Below are 20,762 nucleotides of genomic sequence, written 5' to 3'. Positions count from 1 at the left end.
TACTACTTACATTCGTTAAATCCATCAATAATATCAAACAAACAACACAACATGGCAGAACACACACGAAAAATTCACGATTTTCAAATGACTGACAAATATTCGTCGACCACAGATTGTATAATATTTTGCATTCAGAATGTGGCAAATTTATCGTAGATCATAACTAACCAAACTTCCTCATACAAAAGTAGTCTCTAAGTCAACGAAATACGTAATTCAATCGAACGAAAGAGCGCGGCCACATCCGGCCGCTTGGGTGTAGACGGAATGGCTGCAGTATAATCTGTGGCGGCCGGATCCGGCCGCTTGGGGATTAAAAGGTTAAGAGTTAAGACATTTTATATCTCGTGAGGTATAAATTTAATATAATTAAAAATTATTTCTTTAATTACCATGATATTCCAGCTAAACAAAATAACTTATGCAAAAATGCAAATTAATAAAGAAAATATCAAGACATTTTAAAATATAGTCAAAATTTTAAAAGTGTGCGAGATTGTCGTTTTCTAAGGGATAATTAACTATAGGAAACATGGTTTTGAATCGGTTTTTTTCATGATCACCTCCAACTTGTCCTTCCTGATTCAGGTATAAAGATAATAAACAAAAATCATTAGTGCTCAAATTATTCTCACGTTTTACAAATGAAATACGTAATTTGAATTTTAATCAAACATTTTTTCTCCCCTTTAATTCAAATTATTTTCAACCAGTTTCGAAGTGTTCGTCTTGTATTTGGGTCAAATCAAAGGATTAATTATTGTTTTAGTAGTTATTAATGGTTCACTTTTAAGCAGAAGTTTGTCGGAATAGCAACATATTCAACATAAAAGTAAGTACAGTTTTTTCGCAACCTAGTAACTTAATAGTTTGAGACTTTTTTAAATACTTATAATTTTTATTTATTAAATTATTTACTGACATAATATTTTTTTTAAGATTAATTTAGTGTCGATGTGTTTAAATTTTAGGTAGTTTTCTATTAAAACATATACCTATAGTCCGTCAAGAAAGTAAAGAAATTAAAAAGTGGCAACATCGTAGTGTCATTCCTTTTTTCTTAGATTGATTTGAAAGGGATGACACTACGATGATGCCACTTTTCAATTTCTTCACTTTTTTGACATACTATATTTGTCCTTACTTAATATTAAGTGTAAGTGTGTCATTATGCCTGTCTCTTAAGTCTCACCAGCCTACCTAGCATACGCCAACGAGATATCTTACTCTCGAGATAATTAAATTTTTACATTATGAGACGAGTAGTTACTCGTCTCATAATGTCAAAATCTCGACATTATCTCGACCAAACTCTATAAAAATGTGTTATTTCGATGATAGATCTACGCGAGAACAAATGTTTGTCATGCTAGGGTCAATAGAGATGAAGAGACAAACCATCAAACATCGAGAAAACATGTAGAGTGAGATATCTCGTTGGCGTATGCTAGGTAGGCAGAGCCTCACCTCTTTACGCGAACCGCTGAACCGATTTAGATGATAAGACGTAGGTATGGGGTTTCTTTCAATAACGAGATCATCGTACAGTTTAAGAGGCAAAATTTACGGTTCAGTTTAAGCACTTTCTACTAAAAGAACAGAAACATCTAGTTGTTTAAAATGAATGAACCTATCAGAATATAATTTATTTTTTTCACAAGTTTCAGATACATACAGAGACGAATTTCCCCCTTCTTGGAAGTCGGTTAAAATGACAGCTTGTAGTCGTTCATACAGTCGCATACTTTTGTATAGTCTGACACTGGTGTTGCACGTGTCCAACAAAGTCGTTATAGACGCGAGACACAACGAGATATCCGAGAATCCAGATATAAAAGCGTACTATCCGCTACGTAACAGGTTCTTCACGGGGTGGATTGTTGTAAGTATTGAAATCTTATATCCATACTTCCATACTAATATTATAAATGCGAAATGTCATGTCTGTCTGTCTGTTACCTCTTCACGCTCAAACCGCTGAACCGATTTTGCTGAGGCATGGAGATACTTTGAGTCCCGAGAAAGGACATAGGATACTGTGTATCCCGGAAAAATGTACGGTTCCCGCGCGGTAAATGAATTTTGGTGCAACGGAGTTGTGGGCGTCATCTAGTTGGGTATATTATAAAGTCTACTGTCGCGGTGTAGTGCGTACACTGCCAAGCTCCTATAACGTATAAATGACTGGTCCGATTTTGTTAAATTTTTGTAGTGGTGCTTAATCAGAGACGTTTTTAACGTGGTAGAGCCATGTTTCGGCATAAATGGGCCGGCTCGACCGGAGAAATACCACGGGCTTACAAAAAACCAGCGTGAAACAGCGCTTGCGCTGTGTTTCGCCGAGTGAGTGAGTATACCGGAGGCCCAATCTCCTACCCTATCCCTTCCATACCCTTCCCTATTCCCTTCCTTACCTATCCCTCTTAAAAGGCCGGCAATGCACTTGTAGCTCTTTTGATGTTGCGAGTGTCCATGGGCGACGGAAGTTGCTTTCCATCAGGTGACCCATTTGCTCGTTTGTCCCCTTATTACATAAAAAAGAGTCGGAAAATTGGCAAGCACCTATTTTTTATTCCTTAAATAACGCAGCGTAGCAAGCAGCGCAAAGCATCAAAGTTTTGTGTGATGTTGTTAGAAAACTTGGAGTTGGACATGTATGCGATTTGACATAAGTCATTGCACTTCGTTAGCGAATACTAATGTCAAATCCTATACATATTGTTGGCGTTTACGATAATCGCTTGACACTACTCTAGGCCCTGAAAACAGTAGTGTTTTCAGAGTCTGAATTGATAATTTCAGACTCTTTGGTCTTTCGGGAGATCTTCCTTTGGCTCTTAATCATAATATTATTATAACCACAAAGTATATGGCATAATAAAATCCTTAGCTATGAGCTGTACCTTCGTCAAATAAATTAGTAGATAATGTTACATTAAGTATACAGAATATATTTTGGTTATAGTATGATATTGAAACGCCCTTGCAGTTTTTATTCTAAAATTAACAAACATTTTGTACCGTTAGTAACAAGTCCTAGAGATCATAATATTATTCACTGACATAATATTTGTTTTTTCAGTTCCTACACATGGTTTATTCTGGTATTGGACTAATTTGTGAGAGTTTAAAAATAAAGCATTCTTCTAACGAAGAATATGAACTACCGAAATATTTGAAGAGGTTCAGAGATTTCTTGTTTAGTGTATTCATATGGCCATCTACTTGGGTAAGTAAAGTAACATTATTAAAGTATGCCAAGATAGGCAAGTTGCGTTGGGTGTTATTGTTGGGACTTTACCATAAGGTAGAGTCACAATAGATCCTCAAGGGTCGCAGTGACGTCAGGGCTACAATGACCTGCCTTTAGGAAAAAAAATCATAAGGTAAGCCCCATGGTGCTTTACTCTGGAGTACCAAATGATGCGTAGATCCCACGCCTGGGCAGTACTCATACCCTGGCTGATGTAACTTTTCCGCCGGGTACGCCAAAAGCATTTCCTCATTTAAAAACCGGCCAAGTGCGAGTTGGACTCGCCCATGAAGGGTTCCGCAGCGGCAATAAGGTTTATTTTTGTGAAATTAAGAGGTTTTTGATTTATTTCCATATTTCAGTTCATTTCATGAAAGTTAAATTAAGGTTTACCATTTATGACGTATAAAAAAAACTACTCACTAGATCTCGTCCGAACCAATTTTCGTTGGTAGTTTTTGTAGTAATATACATCATATATTTTTTTTAGACTTATCATGCCCCTACTTTAGAAGTTAGAGGGGGGGGGGGGGGGGGGGGGGGACACACATTTTACCACTTTGGAAGAGTCCCTCTCGCAAACTATTCAGGTTAGAAAAAAATGATATTAGAAACCTCAATATGATTTTTGAAGACCTATCTATAGATACCCCACGCGCATAGATAAGATGAAAAAAATATTTTTTTGTTTCACTTGTATCTATGGGGACCCCTAAAATTTTTAATATTTTTTCCATTTTTGTATCAAAATCTTAAAGCGGGTCACAGATTACATGCACTTACCAAGTTTCAATTGGATAGCTCTTATAGTTTCGGAGAAAAGTGGCTGTGACATACGGACGGACAGACAGACAGACAGACAGACATGACGAATCTATAAGGGTTCCGTTTTTGCCATTTGGCTACGGAACCCTAAAAAGGGAAGCTAATCAAGCAATCCCTTGTGTTTCGTGAGAACTCCTTGTAAAGATACTAACATGCTAATTGCAGTGTGACATCATTCTGCTATTGCTCTAACGCTTTTTATGACACCTGCTACGTTGGCCCATTGATGGATAGCCATGATTGCGAAGCAGTTTATTGCATCCATACTAATATTATAAATGCGAAAGTGTGTCTGTCTGATCACCTCTTCACGTTTAAACCACAGAACCGATGTTGCTGAAATTTGGTATGGAGATACTTTGAGACCCAGGTAAGGACGTAGGATACTTTTTGTCCCGAAAAAATCTACGGTTCCCGTGAGATAAACGAATTTTGGCGCAACGAAGTTGCGGGCGTCATATTATAGTGCACATATAAAATCATAGACGAATATGGATCTCTACTTGTTATTTTTAGGTAACCATATTGTAGAGAACCGTAAATATTTCTATCAGTTCATCACTAGCCAAATTAGTTGAGACTGCAGAGTCTGTCGCTAACCAACGTAGAAAATGGCTGAGCATGATTATTATAATAATTTTACTGTACGCTATGTTTAATCAGATTTCAATTTCAAACACTATGGTCCTTTTAAGGACATTTGAACGATATAACTAATGTTATTTCAGGTGGTGTTTCTTGTGTTCTGGGTATTGTACTACTACAATAGACATCTAGTGTGTCCACTCTTCGTGGACAAACTTGTGTCTTCCAATTCCAACCACATCATGCACACATTCATTTTACCCTTTGCGCTTTTGGAGCTGTATTTCGAACCAAAAACACATCCTGCATCGCATAAAACGAATGTTACTTTCTTATCAATCTTCTACTGGTCTTATTATGCGTTGTAAGTACCTATTCATTAATACCCTATTTTATAGGTTCTTCGACAGTTAGGGACCGTTCAGGCAGAGAGCGGTAACGCGTTCAAGGGTTTTGCGTTCGCATTCTACGTTCGAGCGGTCGGTGGCACAGGAGCAATTCTGACGCGGTCAGAACGCCCCCTGTGTGAGTATATCTATGCAACATCATACAACACAGAGAACGCAAATCTGACCTCTTGAACGCTTGATCGCGTGACCGCTCTCTGTTTGAGGTCCCTTGATTGGATCACGTCAAAAAGTTACCAATCTACAACGAAGAAAGGATAAACTCCTGTCAAAAACGTCATCAACCGGCCATCAGGGTACGATGCAATTTAAATATTACCGTCATCAAATGACAATTTATTTTTCAGGGTACTCTATACGTACAATCAAGACGGGGTATGGCTCTATCCAATATTTAAGGTGATGTACGGAACCGTATACTTTCCTATGATACCTATAACGGTATACATTGTCATCTTGACAGCTTACTACGCGCAGTGGAGCGATAAGAAAAAACCAGAGCTTGATGATACAAAACTGTCACTATTTCCAGATTCAACAGAGATAACAAAGTCTGAATAAAAACATAACTGTTGGGCACCATATTTTGTATCCATAGTTTTATCTTGTCTATCATCCAGAAAGGTAATTATAAAATTATGAAGGATTATTAAATAGAATATTAAGTTTAAGGACTAGACGTTCTGCGCGGCTTCGCCCGCGTAAATTAGGAATTTCACAGACAAGTTACGCCGGTTCTTCTCGCCGGGGTAGTTCCCGAACCGGTGGTAGGCATCAGGTAGACATTCTGAAAACATTTGATTTAAATTTACTCAGAAATAAAACATTTTTTATTTTATTTATTTATTTTTAAGTTAGCCCACAAAAAAGCCTTGAATCCTTCACGTGGTCTACTTTTTATCTGTGCCTGTGAATAACTTAAAAACTGCTCCAGTAGTTCGTAAGATAAGAGGTAAATAATTTTCCCCGTTTTTTCAACATTTTCCTCTGTTTCTTCGCTCTTATATTAGTCTTGGCGTGATAAAATATAGGTTATAGCCTTCCTCGATAAATGAGCTATCTAACAACAAAATAATTTTTCAAATCAGACCAGTAGGTACTCCCTGAGATTAGCGCGTTCAAACAATCAAATAAACAAAGTAATTAGTACTTAATTAGTATTAGTATTGTATCAGTATTAGTATATATTATATAAAAGACTAACTATGTTTTTTTTATTCTAGACATTTTTAAGCATAACTTCAGTTTACAAAAAAAATGATGCTAAAACATAATAAACACTTACTCAAGAGTGTGCTGACCTAGATGTAAAGGAAAGTGAAAAAGCATTTAATTAGGGTCCTAAAATTATAATAGGTACCGTACACACATTCAAAATAATGTTAGTCACTTAATAGGTCTCAGTGATAGTAACGAGATTTTAGCATGGAAATGCAGCTTTGTAACTTTCTACAGCTTACAATCGATATTAAATTGAAAACGCACAAAAAAGACCAGTATAAAATGATCTTTATCATCAAATGATGACCGTACTTTCTAATTGTCAGGACGGACCCTGGTCATTCCAAAAAAGTTTAACCGGTTTAAGGTCCAAAATATTTTAATCATTCTTGTCTAATACGCGTCGGGATCAAAATGCCCGGTGCCCATGTTACTTATTGTTTTTTATTTTGTTTATTAGAACGCGATCGCCTCCTACTTTTCACGGTCAAGTACACTTTATAAGTGTTACCGGCTTATAAAACTCCTTCGATTTGGGGATAACTTTTAAGTTCTTTTCGTAATGTTTTCCTTTTTTACATGATTGCTTAAAATGATTTAAAAGTATAAAACTTAGGCTTTATACTTAATTGTAGATTAAATAAAATAAGCTAATTTTAATCTGTAATTCATTTCTATAAATTATTCTATAAAATAGTGCAGGAGTACTACAAGGGCCTTGTCTAGTGCTAATAAGTTACGTCTTAAACAGTGCCAAGTCATAGACGTGCTGCCTATTTGTATATTATACAGTTTATTAGCACTGTTTTAGCTTATAGATTCTGCAAGTCATATTATGTATGTATTAGGTATAAACAATTAATCTTGAGACACAAAATTTTCCCGATTATAAAAAAAATAATAATAATAATAATAATATTTTCATAATATCTAAGTGGCCCGAATATGAAATGAAACAAAAACAGTGTATGTAATTTTTGTAATTCGTCTCGTGCAATCCCCGGACTAAATTTTGACCTTGCATATGACTAAGAATAACAGTGCAAACTGCAATATAAGGTTGGCAACCCACTTAAGATCTACATTATACGCGGGAACGCACGACTGGCCGCTTTCACTACAGTCATTTAGAAATGCTCGCGCGGAGAGTGCTCGCTCCGGCGTTTTTCCGCCAAAGACGCCTGGAGTCCACCGTGGCCAGCTTCAACAAGGATGAGTTGCTCATGCTGCTGCAGCCGCCGCTCACCAAGTGGAGCAACATCATCAGGGAGGCGGAGAAGGTGGTCGACTACCCGACTTCGTTCATGAACCTGAGGAGGCTTCTGAGCGATGAGTTCGCGAATTTGGCGCTATATTTGAGGAAATTGGTGAGTTTTTTACTGGTATAAAAAATAAAGAACACGGTTGTAGTAAGTTTATTCTTAAAACATTAATTAAATTTAACGTTACATAATATAAATTAATTAAATAATATCTATGGACGCTTCACACCAGGTCAGTCTGGCCCTGTGGTAGGTAAGTACCTGAAGGACTTGTGTTATAGGTACCAGACAACGGAAATATATTTAATACTTTTATACTATACATATATTTAAGATTTTTATTATATGATACACATATTTAATACACATCCATGACCCAGGAACTTTAAAAACTTTTTGTTCCGTCGGCGGGACTCGAACCCGCGACCCCCGGCTTGAGCTACCAACGCGCTCACCACTGAGCCACAGAGGTCGTCTAATGTATGTAATGTAATGTAACTTCGCGCAGAAAACGTTTATCACGCAGAAATCCCAAATATTGTCAAGATAAAAACTATTCTATTTCGATATAGGTAGCTGCTGATCAGGGGTTTCTTATCTTTAGAAAAGTGGTAAGTAAATAAAGGTTTCTTATGGACATAGAGTCAAACGGGCCAAAGACTACCCTACTGCAGACATATATACAGCATTATCTAAAACTACCAAATAATAATATTATTCCGTTTGCAAACGTATGTTAATAATACAATTTATTTATCGAGTTCAAATAACTATTTAAATAAAAGACAAAAGCCAATTTAACAGATATAGAATATTATTTTAAATATTTATAAAATTTACGGGCCATTCGAATATTACACATAATTGTAGGAATTGTTAAGATATTAATGAGCCAAAGTGTTAAACATTACAAAGGATTTAACAGCGCGTGGTTAATATTTTTAATGTCTTTACAGGTCGGCAGCAATCAACTGGTAATGCAGACAGCTAAAAACGTTCTGTACGGGGATACGAAAAATCTACAGCCGTGGGGACTAGTGATCCTACTCCTATCGAAATCTGTTCGGACGTACGGTGCAAACCCAAAAACGGTCTACGAACAGCAAAGACAACTGGCGGAGCTGACGGAAATGATGAGGAGCGGACATCTGATCCACAAGGGCATCATAAACGTACCATATACGAAACGATCTAAGAACACAGAATCGGCAATCTTCGGTAACAAAATCGCGATCCTGCTAGGAGATTATCTACTGGTTACCTCAAACGCGATGCTCGCTGGACTGAAAAACCCTGACGCTCTATACATCGTGTCTTCTGCACTAAGAGACGTGTCCGAAGGAGAATTCTTCGGGGAACGAGACGAGCAAAACATACCTCTACCTGGGAAGCCCAAATTGACTAACGACGACTTGGATCTTACCTTCGACACGCGGTCTTTCAATATCGAAAACATACTTGGCAAATCGAGGAAGGAGTGGACGGCTCGGTCGATTTATAACGGCGTCAGTCTTCTCGGCAGAGGATGCCAAGCGGCCATGGTCCTCGCCAAGCAGAGTCGAGAAATTGAAAACTACGCGTACAACTTCGGATGTCACGTGGGCTTAGCCTGGCAAGGTGCTATAGAATTGCAAGCTCTAACGTCCGATAGTAAGGAGCAGTTTTCTCTGACTAGCGCGCCAGTGCTGTTCGCGCTTGAAAGTAATCCTGACCTATACAAGATAATAGAGCAAGCTAAAAACGACGTGAACCATGTCGATTACGAAGATTTGAAATTTAATATACTGAAAACGGATTCTGTGGAGAAGACCAAAATGCTGTGTGAAGCACACGCGAAGAAAGCGACGCAGTACGTTGATAGCATCGGTCACAACGAGTCCATAGATATGTTGAAGAAGTTGATTAATACTTTGTAAAATTTTTGTGCTGAGACTGAAACAAATTTTAATACCTATCTGTTTTAAGTAGTTTTTAAGAAAAATATTAAAACACATTGTTTAGACATTTAAACGACCTATCTGACGTTAGTGCTGTAGGAAAAAAAATCATCTTCCAAATTCGTTACATCGGAGTATCATGTAAATAATACTACTGTTTAAAGAAAACACTTTCAAATATAATATTTTATTTCTTCAACAAGAAATATTAATTTGTTAATTTAAAATGAATAAGTATCTTAATTTCACTTATTTATTTGCTACCTAGTTTCATAATCTTATTATTATTATTTGCTCGTGTCGTAAATTAATAATAATAGAATTAACTAAGTATGTGTAAATACTTGATTATTATTATTTTTTATCCTAATATAAGTATATTATTTTTATCAAATAAATTATAACATAATTACATCGCTATTTTAGTTTAACGTAGATACCTGACCAGTAACCCTTTTAACTGTAGCAGGTAGCAGCAAATCGAAAACTATAGGTCTACCAGAATCTGAATTTTTTATTTTATTATAATATTATTATTAATTATTAAATTACACATATAATTAAGACCTTGGTGAAAATTTCAAGTGCCTAGCTGTTGCCGTTGTTGAGATAGAGCAAAAAATCACGTTTATTGTATGGGGCCCGCGAGGCAGAATTGTGCTATGACGTCACAAGCGGTCGCGGGACTGTTAGCGGGAATCGATATTTTTCGAAACTTTGAATCCCTATAAAATCAAAACTACTTGGTATTTTTGACTGCAACAAAAACTAGAGTATTTGTATACATACAGGCTTTACTGTGACAAAATTTCAAGCAATTTGGCATACCTAGTAACATTCTCCATTGGAAAAAAACATTTTGTTCCTTTTTTAGGGTTCCGTAGTCAACAAGGAACCCTTATAGTTTCGGTCTGTCCGTCTGTCCGTCTGTGCGTCTGTCCGTCCGTCTGTCTGTCTGTTTGTCCGAGGTTTTGCTCAGATACTATAGGACCTACAAAGCTGTAATTTGGCATGAATGCACAAATTAAAGATGCCAACAAAATGGTAGGTACATGAAATTAAAAAAAAAATGGTACCTTCCCTACACATCAAGCGGGGATGATTGTTTTTTCGCGTCCACCCCGTGTGGGGTGTCGTTGGATAGGTTTTTTAAAGATATTATGAGTATTCATAGATCATTTTCCGATTTAGGGATCCGTTTGTGAAATATTAATATTGGGAAAAATCGTTAGAGTCCAGTGTCCCCCCTTCTACCTGCTAAACGGTTGTTTCTGGAAATGTGAAAAAATTCACGGGAGTAGGAAATAGGTATGCTGAGAATACGGCTAAGAAGCCTTCATAAGATATTGAGTAATAGTCGATCAACTTTTTTTTTTTATGAGATAAGGGGACAAACGAGCAAACGGGTCACCTGATGGAAAGCAACTTCCGTCGCCCATGGACACTCGCAGCATCAGAAGAGCTGCAAGTGCGTTGCCGGCCTTTTAAGAGGGAATAGGGTAATAGGGGAGGGTAGGGAAGGGAAGGAAAGGGAATAGTTGAGGGTAGGGAAGGGAATAGGGTAGGGGTTAGGGGATTGGGCCTCCGGTAAACTCACTCACTCGGCGAAACACAGCGCAAGCGCTGTTTCACGCCGGTTTTTTGTGAGAACGTGGTATTTCTCCGGTCGAGCCGGCCCATTCGTGCCGAAGCATGGCTCTCCCACGTATATAACTAAAAAAATTTACTTATTCGGCGACGTATAAGCCGTTCAAATTCCTTTGAAAGTAACTGAGATGATCTTGTTAGTAATGTAAGCACGTTATAAATGTACATTCATTGACCATACAAAAATTAAAAAAAAAAAAAAACTAGCGGTACTAGCATAGATTAAGGATATTATAGTATAATACCTCCATGGGTACTAGCTTATTTTCCTGTTCTGAGGGTACTGGGAACCTTGGCCGGTTTTTTATGCAATGATTAACTTCCACAAAATCGTTGCTGACGTTGTTCGTATTAGGTACCAGAGACAATCAAAGAAATACAATAATTATGATTTTGATTGTACCATCTAAGAAATTGAATCATAGGCAGTTCACAGACCAACGCATTGACATCCATAATACAAGTACGCTGGACTTATGATACCCTTTTAAATGACAGCTATTTTTTGTACCTGTTTGAAGCGGAATCAGCGCCCCCAATGCGGGGGAAGAGAACTATACTATCTTAAGTCCAGCGTACTTGTATAATAGAGGTCAGTGGACCAACATCATCTGGTCGAATAATGTCAATTCAATGTAATTTGTGATGGCAGATCACAAATTACTGGGTTTAAGGTTTTGCTTGCTGGGTTTGACAAAACGCGATCAAACTACGTAGGTCCCCCATCTGCCTAGGAATCAACTTCCCTGATAGTAAGTAGTCAAAAACCAAATTTATTTATTTTGATGTTCGAGCGTATGAGCCCGCAAGGTCGCAACCTCCTCCAAGCTCGTCACCGAACCAATGACATAAAAGACGCCATCTATACTATTGTATTGGAACTATAACACCACGTTTCCTATCACAAACCAAGGTGAATTCACACTAGATGTCACTTAGTGCATACAAATGCGAAAGTGTGGGAGAGCCATGCTTCGGCACGAATGGGCCGGCTCGACCGGAGAAATACCACGTTCTCACAGAAAACCGGCGTGAAACAGCGCTCGCGCTGTGTTTCGCCGAGTGAGTGAGTTTACCGGAGGCCCAATCCCCTACCCTATTCCCGTCCCTACCCTCCCCTACTACCCTATTCCCTCTTAAAAGGTCGGCAACGCACCTGCAGCTCTTCTGATGCTGCGAGTGTCCATGGGCGACGGAAGTTGCTTTCCATCAGGTGACCCGTTTGCTCGTTTGTCCCCTTATTTCATAAACAAAGTGTGTCTGTCTGGTTCCTCTTCACGCCCAAAAGCCTGAACCGATTTTGCTGAAAAGTAAGGAGATACTTCCCAGGCAAGGAGATGGGATAATATTTTTATTCCGGAAAAATGTAAGGTTTCCGCTCGATATACGAATTTTGACGCAACGGAGTTCTAATATTCTTTCTATCTTCTTCTAATATTTTTCGAAAATCTTTGCTTTTTCTTCAAAAAGAGGAAAGTCTACGTCCAAACCTCTAGTCAGACGACCTCTATAGCTCAGTTGGTGGGCTGTTAGTAGCTCAAGCCGGGGGTCGAGGGTTCGAATCCCGCCGACGGAACAAAAAGATATTTTTTTACTTTTGTCATAATATTTTGATGAAAAAAAAATTTTATCATAAAATATAATGTTTGCTTGCATACTTTGAAAGCCCTCGTAACCCGGAGGCCTTGTACAATCGATTCGGCGGTAGCTACGCCTGATGACACAGTGTAGATCACACTTCACGCGATAGTTTCGCTTATAAAATGAATCTCTAACTAAACCTCATCTTATTAGCGCGCAATGATTTCAGTTAAATCGATTAGTTGCTAAGTAATTAAGTTTTTATAGTTAGTATCAAATGTTGCAGAGTGATGATGATGCTTTGAAAACATAGACGCGACGTATCATCATTATAATTATAAGATATCACACCCGATAAATGCAGAATAGGAACACTTATTACTGCAATGTTTTCACGCTAGATGACAGCAACAGCGCAGACAGCGTATAAAAAGTTTTGTTCGATGTTTGACAAAGTTTCTGTCAATATTATAATATTATGGTGTGTACAGCAAGTCGGATTTTGGTGGGATTATTACTGTATGTGCCCTCTGCGTAATATTATCTATTGGCGATAAAAATATTTTTTATAACAAATAATTTAAAAAAACAATGTTTGAACAGACGTATTTTTATACAATTCAGGATACTGCCTTTCTTTTTTTGTTTCTTTAGATGTTTCTCGTGATTAAAATGTTAGGTTAGGTTAGATTATTTAGGTTCAATGAAAAAATATTTAGGTTTTTAAACGAAGTTCGTTATCGCGCGTTGCGAAAGGGGGCTAGGTGGGAAAAGTTGTAAGGACATGACACAAAAGTGTACACGGTAAGTATATTACAACTAGAGCAAAAATGCTATAGTTGTAAGCCGTGCGGTAGCGCGTGTTTCTCTCTCTCTCTGTTTCTCTCTGTCTCTCCCTCTTTCCCTCTTTTTTTGTTTTTTTTGTTTCTTTAATGACTTCTTTCTATCCGGGTGTCCCTTGACAACTCTCAAGTTTTTTATACTTATTTTATTTCGCCCTTTCTGAATAATATTATAGTAGTCGGTCATATTTAGTCTTCTCACTATATTTTGGAATATACAAACAAGAAAGTGACAATGCGACATCTGTAATAAATTAGTGTAACATCAATGTGCTAACTTCTAAGGACAAAATTCTATAGACACAGATTAATCCTTCTATAAAATGCTAGTCATTGTTTTTCAAATGTCTAATTAGGTTTTTCTTTTTAAAACCAAATTTCCCTTAGAAGCTCAAGCAATTATTATAGACTTGTCTTGTATACTTTAATACAATGAAACTATCAAAAGAAAATATAAAACTGTTTAGATGTGTGTTCCTCACATGACTGAATCTAACCTACTGCCATACGAAATTTAATCAAAATCCGTTCAGTGTTTCTTGCATAAAGAAGTGACAAATAAACACACAAACTCTTACCCTTAATATTATATTGCTAATATTTTGATAGTATAGTACCAATTTTCCGTGACTGTGAACACTATTACATAATATTAAGTCATATTAAAATTCATATTTTAATAAGAACTTTAAAACAAAACAAGAAGCATATTTTAATTAAGATTTTATCTCGGGAGTTATGGCAAAGTTCTGTGCATCCTTAAATAAACACAAATATTGGTTTTGTCTAAGCTGTGTTATAATTTAAGATTCTAGGAGCTGCTGTTATACCTAGGTGACCTAGGTCTTACTATCCATTATGCAAAATAATAATTATAATATCTATGGACATGGGACGCTTCACACCACGTCAGTCTGGGGCGCCGTAGTAAGTAAATATAAATACTTTTATCCCATACATATTATATTATTTAAGATTTTTATTATAATACGATACACAATATATTTACTTAATGCACATCCATGACCCCGGAACTTTTTGTTTCGTCGGCGGCATTCAAATTTCGAACCTGCGACCCCCGGCTTGAGCTACCAACGCGCTCACCACTGAGCCGCAGAGGTCGTCGTTGGAGAAATAGATATGAAAATAACAATAACAGGATAACCGGACGGGGCAACATTGTAAGACTTCCTTAAATAGTTCCTATGGGACGGTAGAAACATATTATTATATAGTTTTTTTTTTTACTTCTGCTACTCTACGACTACTAGTAAATGGGAAACCAAATGATGCTAGTTAACTTTACATAGGAATTTGATTAACTGCATAGGAATAGGTTATTTATTCCCCTAACATGTTTTTAGTGAAAAATTCATCAATTTCGGTGACTTCTTCACAGATTTAACCATGAAAAGCTTTTGAAAGACTCATAGAAAAATTTCAACAACACAAAAAATTGACAAATAAATTATAATTTGCTAAAAATAGCAGTACCGGTCAAGATTGAGTAAAGTAATTTTTTAGCGAAGGGTTCCACCCATTCTTGCATACTACAATGCTACACGGTACACCCTAATATTTATTATACCAAAGGAACATGTTCAATCTGTGAATTAGAGTAAATCTGTCTACAGGTACTATAACAGATCATAAATATAACAACCATTCGCCTTTCAATTAATCAATATTATTCATTAAAAGGCGAATGACTGACATTTTTCACTGAAGTTAACTGCTACCAGTATCTTGGTAGGCGATAGTTTTACTCCAAATCGAGTAAAAATTATGGTGTGAACCGCAAAAGTCACAGTTGGAAGGCTCGCATCGAGCCGGCTCGATGGAATTAAATATTCTAATTAAAATTAAAATCTAATTTCCTTCAAACTTACTTGACGCCAGCCGTCGAGTTTTACTCAAGTCATTTTCAAGCGTGTGAGTTTTGCGGTCCACACTCCACACGATATTTTTTAATCGATTTGGAGTAAAACTATCGAGCAATGCTGAATGTGTGGACGAAAGCCCGAGCCATGGTTTCTACTCTACGTGATTGCTCGATCGAGTAAAACCGTATGTGAGTACTTAGCATAATAATTTAGATATTTGATATTATGGTTTTTATAAGAATTTACTTTACCGATAATGTACGTATGACGGACTTTATACTAGACAGTAGGTCACACTACAAGGGCCCAAAAGCGGAATCCTAAATTCTAAGATTTCCGGTATATAAAACATCAGATAAGTATCAGATTCGCCGATAACGTACGGAATGCTATGTTTATAATATGTTAAGGTCAGTTTGTCGGAATCCGTAACATGTATGATTTATGTATGTGTGATGTGTCACATGTAGTCTGTGTGATGTCTGCTCCCATTTTCCTGGCCTGACACAACCGTTATTATACGTGGGAGAGCCATGCTTCGGCACGAATGGGCAGGCTCGACCGGAGAAATACCACGTTCTCACAGAAAACCGGCGTGAAACAGCGCTTGCGCTGTGTTTCGCCGAGTGAGTGAGTTTACCGGAGGCCCAATCCCCTATTCCCTACCCTACCCTATTCCCTTCCCTTCCCTTCCCTTCCCATCCCTACCCTTCCCTATTCCCTCTTAAAAGGTCGGCAACGCACCTGCAGCTCTTCTGATGCTGCGAGTGTCCATGGGCGACGGAAGTTGCTTTCAATCAGGTGACCCGTTTGCTCGTTTGCCCCCTTATCTCATTAAAAAAAAAAACCTGAACATTTTGTGGTAGGTACACTTTACGGAAAAACTATCACGCCTATTGATTTGTGCTTTAATATAGTAATTTTTATTTATATGAAGATGTGTTATCATCAGTCAGTCAAGAATTTAATTATGTAGATGTGTCAGTCATGGTGTGACGACGCGAGCCCTCACAAAGCTCGGCTTCTAGCTAGTTATGTAATATTTAAATTTAGAGATGTGCCGATCATGACTTTGGCCGACTAGCCGACTAGCCGATTAGTCGGTTGCAAAGAAGCCGACTATTCGGCCGACTAGTCGGCCAAGCCGATCATGGTTTCGGAAGTTTCCGTAACGCTTTTTTACTGCTATTTCGCGGGTAAGTCGCACACGCCGCCTGCAAACGTGTCGAATCGTGTTATGTTTAGGTACTTCGCGTACGTTACTTTATTTTGTTTCTATGATACAGTTGATGATTTTCATTAAATACCTATTTCATGTACATGAAATCTCGATTTAATAATACATATTTAATTTGTTGTTAAGATAATATTTACAAAAATAATTTCTTTACTAGCAAGTAATTTCAGAAACACTTCATTTAATTTTAAAATACATATTATGTAACACTGATAGACTGTGATATACTTAAACACATTATAAATAATGATCAAGGTTTTTCTTTGATGTAATTTCAATAATAGCAAAAAAAGTAAGAAGCCGATTAGTCGGCGCTTTTTACCGACTATTCGCCAACTAGTCGCCGACTACAAAAGTGGCCGAATAGTCGGCTTTACCGACTAGTCGGCACATCTCTAAATATTTTACTTCCGAATAGGCTAGAAACTAATAAAGGTTGGTCGTCATGCTAAGTGATCAAAGTACTCGTCAATACAAATTAAACGAGCCCAAACTCGATGGGATTGTGTTGTATTATTGCGGAGCTCCTATAGCCATCTTTCAGCTCCATCATCGGGTCTACAGTATCTTGTTATTTTCTCATAATGTTTTGCAAATTTGCCAGTTATTACGTACATGAGGATGCGTTGTTGTTGTATGGGTTAATTTCCCTTCTCTAGATTTCTCTACCTATAACTACATGTCAGCCTACCTCTTATAAAAATGTGTTGATTAGCAAGCCTAATTTGTGCTGTGTGAACCACGTTTCTTGCATGTTTCCTGCACGTTTCCTGCACGTTTCCTGCACGTTTCCTGCACGTTTCCTGCACGTTTCCTGCACGTTTTTTTTTGAAGAATACTGCAAAAAAACGTGCAGGAGTGTGCCGTGTGAACTGCAAGCCTTACGCTGCATGTCAGTTTTCATAAACGTAATTGGCTACTCCATGCATTTTTGCAATTAACTTTTAGCAATCATAGTACCTTCTTATTTTCTATTCTTTAACCTTAAACCTGTAATGTGGTGACATTTAACCTTAGCTCTAACTGGATTACAAAAAATAATTGCATTAAATGGATTAAGTGTCGATTTCCACGCACGCTTAACCCTTAAGTGCAAACTGTTGATCTTAACTGTGGTTCCGTATGACGACTCGTGGAAAAGCCGGATAAGACCAAGTTGAAGACTTGCGCTTAGAGATTTTTGATTTACTCAATAATCTTATATCCCCTCACTATTTGGAAAAGTCGCTTATAGCTTATACGTGCAACATTTAATTAGTAAGGAAGAAAATACATAACAAGGCCACAATTATAATACCTATATAAAGGGCTAACTTATACATACTTTTAAGCGGCAACAGAAATTTATATCATTCAACATTCAAGTTCATGAGTCAAATCTATCGCACATTAATTTCGTCTAGTTTCATTTGTTCGCTTACAATAAGACCAAAAAGAACTGAATCTAAGAAACGACAGTAGATTCTATAATGTTGTTGAGATTCTAAAGTTTCCATATCTCTTCTCATCTTCCCAAATATTTCATATAAGTAAATCGCGTGTCGGACCACGTGCTTCTAAATTTTTAACCAACTTCCAAAAACGAGGAGGTTATTGCTATAATTTTGATGTGGGCTACATATATTTTGCGAGGCCCCTGATGGATAAGGGGGCATCCACAAATTCCGTGAGGTGTTTAAGGGGGGAGGGGGGGGGGGGTATGGGGTCGAGTCAAATCTCATCTAATCCTACGTTGGAGAGAGCCCCCTCTCTCCAACGTAAGATAAGATGAGATTCGCTGTTTTGCTACCGTTGTGGAGGTGAGGCGAATATTTAGTTTCAGATCTGAAGTAAGTAACGAAACAGCCAAGCCATACATGCTTACTGATATGTAGAATTTGTTGGAGTTAGGGTCGATAGAGTAAGCCGCGTAGATTCAGGAGCTTGGCTCTACATTAGATCTGATGTCTTTTTCACAGGGCAAACCTTTGTGGTCGTAGAGGTAACATTTTACATGACATGTTTTTGGTGGGATTTCAGTCCTTTTTTAAGTTTCTACTTGCTAGGCATTCAGTCATTTTAGTGATTCCCTTTTTTTTTTATTAAGATGTTTTTAGTTAATTGGACATCAACTAAACTTTCATGTCCTAATAATTAATATATAAAATTGGTGAAAGCCTCATATTTAATCTTCCATTACCAAACTTATTTTATGGCGTAATTTCAGTGTATTTTAGATATCAATAAAATATAAAGTATCAGACCTATAATTCAATTGAGACTTTGTATGTTTAATAAGTCTATTATTGATATCAAATCCTGAGAAAATAAAAGGGGGGGGGGGGAGTGAAAATAACTAGTTTATGATTTTTTGTTAGTTGTAAGTATACTAAACTTAGATTACATACCAAATTTCAGCTTTCTAGCACGTCAAGAAGTAGCCAAACATTTCGATGATCATCAGTGTGTCAGTGACGAAATCGGTGTATTTTAGATATCAATAAAATAAAATAAAAGCTATTCAATTGAAACTTTGAATGATTAATAAGTCTACTATTGATATCATATTCTGAGAATATTAACTATCTGGTACTTCGGAAACAACTCTATGAGGATTAAAATAAAATCGGCCAAGTGCGAGTCAGACTCGCGCACGAAGGGTTCCGTACCGATAAAGACCAAAAATTGTGTTTTTTGTATGTGAGTTTTTATGTTATTTTAATGTTATAATTATTAAATAAAGGACTTTGGTGTGTGAGTAAAAGTACACATATTAAAATAAATGACTTTGTGAAAAATTCAAGTGCCTAACTGTTACTATTATTGATATAGAGCAAAATAGGCCGAAAAAATCACGTTTGTTGTATGGGATTTTTATAATTTTTATTTTATTTCATTTTTAGTATTTTTTGTTATAGTGGCTACAGAAATACACAATCTGTGAAAATGTCATAAGCCTAGCTATTGCGGTTCTTGAGATACAGCCTGGTGACAGACAGACGGACAGACGGACAGACAGACATACACCGAAGTCTCAGTAATAGGGTCCCGGTCCCAGAACTCTAAAAAACGGCGAAACACTTCGAGAAAAGGTAGGTAGTGCCCTTGCGCTTTGCTTGCCTCGTCTCGGCGGGTGCACTGCCGTGGACCCAGATTTTGGACATTCCTTAGGCTGGCCACATACACAGGTTTACCGTATTCGATTTACGAATTCGTTTTCTTGTATCGCAAACGTTTGTTATTTTCGCTCGTGAACGCGCCGGCTTGCACTTGAAACATACGTGCGGAATTTGTTCTGTTCGGATAATGTGTGCGCCATTTAATGTATTTTCTACTGACTCTATGCATTCGGATTTCCGAAAACCGAAAATGAATTCGGATATCGAATACGGAAAACGTGTGTGTATGCGGCCAGCCTAAATTAGGATACACCAGGGGCAAGAGAAATTGAAAATAGGTATTTGAAAATGTATTGATGTCTCACCAATCTCAAGTCTCCCACCGCAGAGCGCGATAGAGACAATACGACAAAAGTTCTAATAAAAGAACAGAAAATCTTCGATTTCCTTCCTTCCTATGTTTTTTTTTTTGTATATTCTAGCCAGTTTTGTTTTCTGGGTGTTTGAACACAGAGGAAAATCTAGCCATTTTTTTGGGTTTTTGGACGTTCTTATCTTTTTTAATAATTAAATTATGAAAAAAAAGAAAACATAGGGACATGCTAATAGTGGCTATAGATATTCAGGAAAAAAATCATAACTCTACCGGCATTATCCAGGGAGGAAACAGGGGACAGCGTTTGTATGGAAAAACGGCGGCGTGGAATCCTCTTAAACTATAATAATGACACTAACATCCCTTCTGATGGGGTTTTATTTTCTCAAGGTTAATAGTAAGTCGCGGTCCACGTAAGACGTAAGTCTCCGCCAGGAGTAAATGTGTTCTGTGGCGTAAGTCCACTGTAGCTCAGCAGACTACAAGCCTTCAAAGATTGGTATTTTCAGGCGGGCGGATTTTCTATACATAGACTTTTCTACTAACTTCGTAGACCAAGAGAGTATCAAAAGGACATTGCTATTTAAAATACGAAATTGTTTTAT

At 37.3% G+C, this 20,762-nt stretch overlaps 2 protein-coding genes across 2 annotated transcripts; both read left to right on the top strand.

Annotated features, from left to right (window-relative positions):
• Positions 1-1,714: 1,714 nt before the first annotated feature.
• LOC121736290 (androgen-dependent TFPI-regulating protein-like) lies at positions 1,715-5,634 on the top strand. The gene is made up of 4 exons (XM_042127396.1): positions 1,715-1,885; positions 3,086-3,232; positions 4,810-4,946; positions 5,421-5,634. The coding sequence occupies exons 1-4, from the start codon at positions 1,715-1,717 to the stop codon at positions 5,632-5,634; spliced, it is 669 nt and encodes a 222-aa protein (XP_041983330.1).
• A 1,757-nt stretch (positions 5,635-7,391) lies between these two features.
• On the top strand, positions 7,392-9,521 carry LOC121739603 (all trans-polyprenyl-diphosphate synthase PDSS2-like). Its single transcript, XM_042132092.1, has 2 exons — positions 7,392-7,661; positions 8,513-9,521. The coding sequence occupies exons 1-2, from the start codon at positions 7,428-7,430 to the stop codon at positions 9,470-9,472; spliced, it is 1,194 nt and encodes a 397-aa protein (XP_041988026.1). The 5' UTR covers positions 7,392-7,427; the 3' UTR covers positions 9,473-9,521.
• The last annotated feature ends 11,241 nt before the right edge of the window (positions 9,522-20,762 follow it).

This window comes from Aricia agestis, chromosome 2, assembly GCF_905147365.1.
Source record: "Aricia agestis chromosome 2, ilAriAges1.1, whole genome shotgun sequence".
Classification (NCBI taxonomy): Eukaryota; Metazoa; Arthropoda; class Insecta; order Lepidoptera; family Lycaenidae; genus Aricia; species Aricia agestis.
Note: the sequence above shows the minus strand (reverse complement) of the source record. Positions and strands in the feature narration are given on the sequence as shown.